Source organism: Phallusia mammillata, chromosome 2 (genome assembly GCF_965637545.1).
Source record: "Phallusia mammillata chromosome 2, kaPhaMamm4.hap1.1, whole genome shotgun sequence".
In the NCBI taxonomy this organism is placed as follows: domain Eukaryota; kingdom Metazoa; phylum Chordata; class Ascidiacea; order Phlebobranchia; family Ascidiidae; genus Phallusia; species Phallusia mammillata.
The window spans coordinates 2,392,308-2,402,233 of NC_137253.1; the positions used below are offsets into that span (position 1 = coordinate 2,392,308).

General features: G+C 34.6%; 1 protein-coding gene across 1 annotated transcript; it reads right to left on the reverse strand.

Annotated features, from left to right (window-relative positions):
- Positions 1–2: 2 nt before the first annotated feature.
- LOC145214675 (NACHT, LRR and PYD domains-containing protein 14-like) lies at positions 3–7,441 on the reverse strand. Its single transcript, XM_080083253.1, has 14 exons — positions 7,334–7,441; positions 6,899–7,071; positions 6,711–6,830; positions 6,106–6,300; positions 5,890–5,991; positions 5,577–5,660; positions 3,595–5,312; positions 2,556–2,681; positions 2,382–2,444; positions 1,299–1,466; positions 992–1,150; positions 730–891; positions 430–591; positions 3–60 (listed from the first exon to the last, which is right to left on the reverse strand). The coding sequence occupies exons 1-14, from the start codon at positions 7,345–7,347 to the stop codon at positions 58–60; spliced, it is 3,249 nt and encodes a 1,082-aa protein (XP_079939379.1). The 5' UTR covers positions 7,348–7,441; the 3' UTR covers positions 3–57.
- Between the last annotated feature and the right edge of the window lie 2,485 nt (positions 7,442–9,926).

Genomic DNA, 9,926 nt, shown 5'->3' on the forward strand with positions numbered 1-9,926 from the left:
TTGCATGCTTTTTGAAAAGCATGTTTCGAAGTTTTTACTGTTGATTCCTTACTGGTTTCACTAAAATGCACAAAAATATATTTCACATCAACATATATATCTCTTTGACAAGTGACCTCATCAGTACCTGTTCTGTAGTTAGGTAAAATCATTTAAAAACTTTACTTGGTTAAGAGATGACTAAATATTGTGCTAAATTTACATATTTTTAAACCACGTTAAACAGAACAAAGCAAAAAAAACATAAAACAAGAAAATGCCTTACTCTTAAGGAGTGGACCAATAACAGGGGGTAGATTGGCCCTAAAAGTTGCAAACAGCCAAATTTAGACTGACAATTAAAAAACGCTCATTAAATTTAGCACCATAGTATTGGAGAAGTTTAGTTCGGGGAGTTCGCTACAAAAATCTTTCTGAAAAACATCTTACTGGTGTTTGTAGAGTTGACAATCCCTCAGCCAATGCTGTTACTCCAGTGGATGTGATTCCACATCCAAGCAAATGAAGTCTCTTCGCTTGATGCAAACATTTGGACAGCTTTTTTGTCCCATCATCACCAAACTTGTTGTATGACAAGTTTAAGCTCTGCATCTAAAAATTAAATTTAACATACATGTTCCACTATTTGCACATCAGCATTCAAAGTTTAAAACAGAGTCAACATGTTTACAGTAGCTATAATAAATAGTATTGTTTTATTTACAACAAGCAAGAATATAATTAACTCACAGCTGTCTGCAACTTTGATAATCCACCAGCCAATGCATCTACACCGGTGGAAGTGATGTCACAATCAATCAAGTCAAGTTTCTTTACCAGATGCAAACATTTTCCAAGTTCCTGGGCCCCATCATCACCAAACTTGTTCCATGACAAATTCAAGTAGGGAATCTAAGCAGGAATAATATAAAATTTACCAAATTGATTTTTATCAAAATACAAGATAAATAAATTGGTGGTAAATATGTAATAATATCAAATAGTAACAAACCTTAGTTTGAGAGTTTAGGATGTTTTGAGTGATGCCTGGCATTCCTTTACATGTGATTCCACAATCACGCATTATAAGTCTTTTCAATTTGTGGATTGACTTCGTAATTGCACAAGCTCCAATGTCACCCACTTCATTTCTAGTAATGTTCAATTCAACCTAAACAATAGTGGATTGTTCACAGCTATGTAACATAGGTGATGTCGCATTTATATATGGAAAATGTAACTGTTTCTGCATAAAACAAACACTTTGTTAAAAACAATGAACTTGTTTTACAACAAGGGGCCAAATTTATTTAAATTACCAAGGACTGTGTAGTTTCCATCTCAAGATGTTCACCCAACTTAACAGCACCATCTGATGTCATGTGAATGCGTGTCATATCAAGTTCAGCTACTTTGCCCACCCCACTGCTTAGCTCCCCCACACCATCATCTCCAAAAGGTATGCCAGTCAGGCCCAACATGTCCAACTTTTAAAAAAATAAACAATTATGCATGAACTGAAAAAGGGGCAACTACAAATACTTCTTCAAAATTGTTAAAATCAAACTTATACAACTCGAAACAAAATATATAGTTGTACCAGGCACACTACCTAAAGTTTTGTTATAAATGCCTTTGCAACCTGGGTCATTTAACTAGCATGTGTTTACAGTTATAGACTGTAAAGTGTCAACACCCTTATTTGCAGATGACCTCGGGTATAGTTACACACAGCTCCTCATTGGATAGGATTTGTTCATGCAGCGTATGTGCCCATTCAGCACCTTCCAACAAAACTTCTCTCTTCTTTTTTGAAGATGAAGTGAGCCATGTTGGCTAGCCTGCATAGGCGCTTCAGGGCTGATTTCAGTTATGAAAGTATGTTTATCTTAACTAATACTGGTCAATCTGGCTGGATTTTTTTAGCCTACACCTCGCCATATGGTGGTGAATGCTTAGTGACTGGCTATTCAGTATGACGCATTTTAATAGACCTGGTGTACTGTGTCATTATTTTTTAGTTTTTTTTTAGTTCTGTTTTTATCACTGAACTTCACCTCTTTTGCTAACACAGGTAGTTAGATTAGGTGCCAAACTGGCTGTTTACACCAAAACTCCACCTCCGTGCCTTGATGTCTGAATGCGACTCTTTTACCCCTCTACTCCCTTTGTTTTATAGTGAGCGCCAACCACACAACACTTGTAGTAACAGGCCCTTCATAATTTTGCACTTTTGCTGGCAAGGCAAATATTTTAGTGCTATGTGCTGTCAAGAACATCTATTACCTAGCAAAATAAACTCAAGTTGTAAGTGTTAAGTTGTTGCAGTGCTTGGTGCCTGGTTAAATATACATGAAATCCTTTCAATTCATCCAAAGTTAATATTAGTAAGCATATCAAACCTGATGAGGGTGACCAATTTGCTGAAGTCCACTTTTAATGCTTCTGGCCAAAGCCAACACATTCTATGTGAAAACAATTTTACGTTATTGATTCAATGCATGACTTCCAGAATGAGTAGCAAAAAAGTTGACAATAATTCATTAAAATATGTGTCAAAAATAAAAATTTCAAACCTTTTTGTCTGATGAACCATGCATAAAACCAAACGACTCAAAACGAAATTTCTCCACAAGAGGGAGAAAGGTCCCAACAAACTGCAGATGTTCATGGGGACAATGCTGTAAGTGGAAATCTTCGATCTGAAAACAAAAAACGCTTCTTTAGAAAAGCAATTCACAGAAAATGTGGAAGCAAATTGACCAGATATAAGTGACGTCAATCAATTAAAATTTAATACAAGTTTTCTTAGTTTTTCTTTTAACTGGAAAGTTAACTTACATTCACACATATCATTCACATATATTTAACAACATGGAAGCAGAAACAAATGAGTCCCCAAACACATGTATGTGCAAGTTGGTGGTAGTGTTATTAGCGCACATTTTATGTTTGTTCCGACGTATTTTTATTCCGACGTTTCGACGTCCTGTCTAGGTCGTCTTCAGGGTAAATAACAATGAATGCGACTAGAACAGTGCACATTGGCGGTGTTTTCGTTGCGGCGTGCTTGCGTTTCATTCTTTTTTCCTTTGCTTATCGTGCACTGTTCTAGTCTGTATAGTACATCGAAACGTCGGAATAAAAATACATATGCCAGAAGAGCTCTATAGACTTGATACTATGCCTGGCAGCAACAGCTTATTTATTGAACTAACTATCATGTAGCTAGATCACAAAAAGTGCTAAAACACTGCAAATAGTGTGAGAATAAGAGATTTCAAACCGTGTTACGCAAAAATTGCTCTCTTAATTTCTAGGACTTGATGTCATAATGCTGGTGTGCATCATAACAGCACAAAGTTATTACTTGTGTTATTGGTAATAAAAATAGCATCCTTACCCACCACAATAAAGTTACAAATTAACTTTCTTTAAACAGCTTTTGTTATGTTTGCCTGCAAAGTTTACCATGGAAGAAAATCTAGTTCTTTAATGCTGGCTTAATTAGTTTGAAAACCACTTGAACAACCAACCAAACAAAAAAGCATCTGTTCGACATAACAAATTCAGATAAGCTTTAAAATGTTGACAAAATCTACTTATCATACTAACTTTGACTTTGTATTCTTGCACAAATTTTCCAAAACTCTGTAAAGCATTTCCAACAAATGACACAGCAACTATTTTCAATTTTAAAGTGATATTGTTAAGTTTGTAAAATTTGGTAAGTGAGGCCATATTTGTGATATCAGATAAAAATACAGAACCCCGTACGTCAGCAACTGTTGGTACAAGTTTGATCACAGGTAAGCTAATATCATCACTGCCAAGTTCATTTAAACAGGCACAAAGGTGAAACCACTGTTGCAAGTTATGTTCTTCATTACTTTTCCTTACACTCTCTGACAGTTTTTTTGCTTTGGATTCAGCAAGGAAACCTAGAAACATTTTCTTCTCTTCTATTTCACCAACTTGTGCTGCAGGAGAAAGCCGTCTTGCTTCTTCGAACACACTGCCTTTGCATATGCCAAAACAAAACTTTACAACATTTTCTAAATCTCCAGACTCAAAAGCATTTTCAAGGAAAGATTTAAATTCATTTAGAGGCATAAACAAAATAAGCCTAAGTGCAACCAACAACTCTTGCCAGGAGCGATGAACAAAGTAGCTAACTTTGTCTTGTCGCAAAATGCGAATCGCAAAATCCTCTACTTCTGTATTGACAAATGCTTGCTGTGTTGCCAAGGGAATTCCAAACTGTTCTAGTTCTATGTCAGAATACAATGATAGGTTGTTTTGCCAGCCATAAAATCCCAGATCACATAGCTTCTTAACCACATCCATACCATCAGGAAAATCACAATGCTTTGAACGGATGTATCTGTTCAACATTGCAATGTAAACACCTGTGAATGTTATACTACCTGAAATACCTCCACCTCCCAACAAAAAGTTAAGAGCCATAAGCATGTTGACAGGTACTACACCACATTCTAGCAAATCTGGGTTGTCTTGGAGGATTTTCCAAACTCTGTCAAACTGTTCACCACATACACACCTAGCAAGTTTTTGCTGTTCACTCGATGCTAACCCCAAAATTTCCAAAACAAATTTTGGTCTGTATTCTGGAGAAGCATCAATAAACTGAGTGATTCTTGATGTTACCAGTTTGTAAGCATTGGCAAGCAAATTTCCTTTCAAAATATTGAATAAGAAAGCCATTGGTTTTGCTTCCTTATATGGCGAAACTAGTGAATGAGAATTTTTTAATCTTTCAGTTTTAGCTTCATCTAGACCATCAATGATCACTAGTGTGTTGGGATCCTGCAAGATGAAATTAATCAGCCCTTCTTTCTCTGTTTTTCCTAATAAAAGACTTCCTTTTGCAATCAGGGGCAAGAAAAGTAACTCAAATAAATCTGTTTTTTGCTCAAGGTCGATGGAGCCCACTTTGATGTAAAACACAAAAGAAGCATTGGAAAGAATTTTTTTGTCCAAAATTTTTTCAATGACAACTTTTGTCAATGTGCTCTTTCCCACTCCAACTGCACCAACAACACCAACTGACTTTTTTTCTTTTTCATTGTATCCTGCTTCAATCTTTGCTCTTTCAAACATGTTTTCAATTGTGATGTCACCTTTCAGTTCATTTCCTTTATCTACCGCTCTAGCCAATTTTTCTCGTTGGTTTTCAGGATCATTGTCTTTCTGTCCAGTGTATTTTACAAGCACAAGATCAACTGGTTCCACTGCTCTTCCATATTCTCTACCACATTTTTCATCTACTACTGTTCTCAGATGCTGATGCAATTTCTCCGCTGTGGTGTCAACTGTAACAAATACACAAACATTAATGTCAAGCATCAAACGTTGGACAGCAAAAGAGTTTTATACAACAAGACTTGATATATACATGTGATAGTCTTGGAAGATGAGACTACTAGGCTAAATATGAGGTCCTCTTGGGTTGATAAGCACTATAAAAGATTCTTTGCACATAAACTATAATTTAAATTTTTGCTTTTGATGAATATTGTTTAATAAAAAACAAAAATGTTCTACATTAAAAAAGCAAGCCAATCTTATTGAAAAACCTATTGAATATTCAGAATCTGAATCTTTAGTTTCTGTTTCGTGATGTTTCATGTCTTGAGAATCATGCACAGCAAGCAATGGATCTGTATGACAATATAAAATATGAGTTAGTAGAAAAGGACCTATTAATTTACTAGGTCCATTTGATTTATAATTTTGCTTAGGAAGTTTATGAATTAGCAATTGTTCACAAATTTACATGATCAATTCATTTCAAATCAAACTTGTCAAACCAGTTGTGTAAATGATGTCATCAAACATTCGTAGTTACCACATTAACAGCAAAATTCCTTTTATTGCTACATCACAAACCTGTTTCTCCAGATGAGCTTCCTGCTTCTGATGTTGGAGCAAATGCTTCAGGAATCTCAAGATGAAGCTTTTTCAGTTTTATAATGGTTTTCTCAATATTCTCTATAAAATAAAAAAGTAAACCAGAAAGTGTTTTTCCAAATAAAATGGGAAAAACTTCGATTTAAAACAATTTCAACTTTTAAAAATGTATTAGCAATATGAAACAATTTTTACTTAGTCTGTTTGCTTTCATCCATATCATCATCATGCGATATTGTCTTTCTGCAAAGTTTCCCTTGTAATCACTCTCAATTTCTGTCAACTGAGAATCTTGTAATTGAAACTTTTGTCGAATAATTGTGTCTTTCCAAAAGCTCTCATCAGAATAAAACCGGCAAAATCCATAAATGAACCAAGAAATTTCACGATCTGTAATACATGGAAAACTAAAAACATGGTGGCAGAATGGCCATTGTAAGATTTAGAATAAAATGAAACACAGCATAGTTTATACATCTGTTGCCTGGTGTGTTCAAGAACTATTTGCTGTACACATACATCTTTATTTAATCTCATTCCCTGCATGAAGAAGTTCAAAAGCATTTTTTTCACTTGTGATATCAATATTCAGTTGGATGGTTTGTTAATTTAAACAAGGTGTTTTGTTACAACCACAACTTCAAGAAAATGTAACTGCTTACAATTATATCTTGTTCAAAAACAGTTACATGAAGCAAAACAGAATGAAATAAAAAACATTTAATTATGTCACCCATTAAAAAAGCTTTTTGTACTTGGTTTTGGCCAAAAACTTTTTTTAAGTCCAAAATTTAAAGTACTTGTTTGAAATCTTTTTGATTTGGTTTCAGCATAAAATTGATCAACTTTCTTGTTTTGTTTGCGGGAATAAACTTCATCTCGTACAAGATCAAATATTTCCTGGTCTTTCTCATGCACATCTGTTATGACAGTCAGCCTTTTACATTGTTTAATAAGTTGTATTCTAAATACTGTTACAAGCGCTCACCTTTCCAAAACTGAAACATGTCCAAGTCATTGTTTTTTTGGTATTTTCCAACCTCACAATCAGAAAAACCAAGTTTACGAAGAAATTGTAGCTTTAATCCAAAATCCATATCATTGCATGCTTGGTGAAATGCATGTTTGGAAGATTTTTTTGTTGAATCCCTACTGGTCCCACTAAACAACAAGTTTACAGTTATCCTAAATAACCTGTTATAGAATAGGCAAAATGTGTGTCTAAAAAAGACAACATGTACACAACAATGAGGACAGATGACTTTAAGGACAAGATAATAATGAAGTCTTTTATTGTCACAAAATTTAATTGGAAGACATGCTACAATTAAACTGTTAAACATTTCTTAAACTTATTTAGATTTTGAGACAAACATTACCTTTCAAAAAAATGCAAAAACCAACAAACACAAACAAAACCAACCTTGAACTTGCCATGATAAAACCTTTTCCACAAGCCCAAGATTAAACAGCAATAAATTAATTACATAAAATGTCCCATTTCAGCAGATCTGAAACTAGTCATGTTTAGATTGGCAAACAACTGTTTTTAACATTACAAATTCACAAAGCAAACACATAGTTGAAAGTTATATTGTAAAGGTGTAACAGCCTCTATCAAAAGCTACAAAAAGTACTAAGTATGTAGTTCACAGTTTAAAATTTCTAACAAAATATGGTTAAGACTAAAATTAAAACAAAAAATAAAACTTAAATGCAGTTGATAAAACGCCAGCCAGATAAGTGAAACTTTCTTTGTGACAAAAGCCTAAAAGAGTTGGTATTTTGGATTCGAATTGACATATCCAAGATAATTTTACAACAGTAAAGAATTTCGAAATTACTTGTATCTCGTAACCCCATGTGACCAAGTTTAAAGACCCATTCTGGCAAATGTATTTTTATTCCGACGTTTTGACCTCATATACAGGTCGTTTTTATCAGGGTAAATAACACTGAATGCGACTGGTACAGTGCACGATAAACAAAGAAAAAAAATAAAACGCAATTACCCTGATGACGGCGACCTGTGTAGGACGTCCAAACGTCGGAATTAAATTACAATTGCCAGAAGAGCCCTTATATAAACTTGATATTGCGCCTGGCAGCAATAGTTTATATATTGAACCGCATGTTACGACTGGCCGCCAACTTATGAATGCATCTAAATTTATTTTCATTAAAAGTTTTGCATTTGTGAAGTACCAGATTCCACCTGCAACACTCAAATGTTACCCTTGTTATCCGGATCACAAACACAGAAGATTTAAAACAATGTAATGTAATAAAGGGTGTAAAAAATTAACCAAAACTATTTGCGAATTCCCTTAAGGTGCTTTTATATGTTTGCAATTTGCATGTAATATTATTCACACTGTTTCATGTTATAAATCTGAAACAATATTTATATTTGACAACAAACACAAACGTACATTGCTCAAGAAGAGTAAAAAGGGTTTTAATTTTTATTTATGTTTTGGGGCACTAAAACTTGTATTTCTTGTCTTCAGTTATAGATTTTTAAAAATGCATGTTTGAACATACGATATGCAGCTATTTTGAAAGCATCATTTAACGCGAATGACCATTACCTGATGGGTTCGCCGTTTGAGGAAAAAGCTCCGAGCGCATACAAACACTGCTTTAAGTTCAGTTGACAATCTTATGATGACAACAGCGATTGTTGAAACGTCTGAACTAAGATACATTCTGTACACACGAGTTCTCTGGCGGTTATGATTTTAATGAAACTATTTTAAGTCGTGTATAGCGTTTAAAAACTTGTTTCCTGATTCAAAAGAAGAAAAAGGATCGCAAATCCCGTTTTTATTCGGTTACCTTTTTTGATGTCAACAGTTTAAATTTATTCTACCCATATTACTTCTGTATTGAAGAGGCAGAAAAGCACCAAGTTATCTACAACAAAACGTTTGCGGAACTAACAAATCCTTTCAAACTGTTTATCTCCTGTTTCTTAACTACAGCGCAACCATAGGTGACTTGTTAAACAGAAAGTTGTACTGACAACGCAATTTAAACACAGCCATCTGACAACTCCTGAACAAAAAGCTTCAGTTCCGAGAAGGCGGGTTCTGTAACCGAACCTTACAACGGTGGCATTTTTACAGTGAAGTGAAAGACAAAGCCAGTCCCGCTTTGAAACCGGAGAGCTTTCTTTGTTTTAAAGTTTTATCCTCAAACACAAAAGTTAGTTTTTTACACAATACAGCTGTGTTGTTCTCTGCTTATGTGGCATTTGGAAATTTGTTGTATAAGGCCTGGGTGATGTTTAACTTTTACATACGTACACATAGGCGCCGAGTAGGCGGTGGCGGGTGACGCCGCCACCTTGGGTTTGTAAAGCACGGTGGCGTGGATATTTTGATTTGTTTGTAGCGGTATAGTACGAAACATCGTAAATTCTGAAGAAATTTGGGAATAATTTTGATTTAAACAAGTATGCTGGCCTTAGTGCTTTGTTTATGCCGTCAAACACACAGTTGTTGGCAATGAATGTATGGCCATTATTGTGTACAATGCAATTGTTCTGTAATAAATGGTTATTTTAGGTGATACATGAGCAACAACTTGACGAAACATTTTTTTAAACGTTGCTAAACCAATAATAACGTTAAAGCAAAGTGTTTCAAATAAACATTAGTTTAAAAAAAAATTAAGAATTTGACAAACGTTGCATTCTATTGAACGTGTATTGTGCTTTCAATTGGAGCTCATGTGGTTGCACGCATCAGTGACGTCACAAAAAGTGACGTCATAATTTACGTCCGCCACCTTGCATTTTTGTAAAACTCGGCGCCTTTGTACGTACATGTTATTATTGGCAATCCTCCCATTTATTCTATTATGCAGAGGTAATTAACTGTTTTATTTCGTTTGCCCCTAGACAGATTCATTTCACACATACTAATCTCACTTGCCTAAATAAACTTGTTGCTTTTCTAAAGCATGTCTTCAGTTTCAGTGGAACACCTTTCTTGTAGAAGAAATACGAGAAC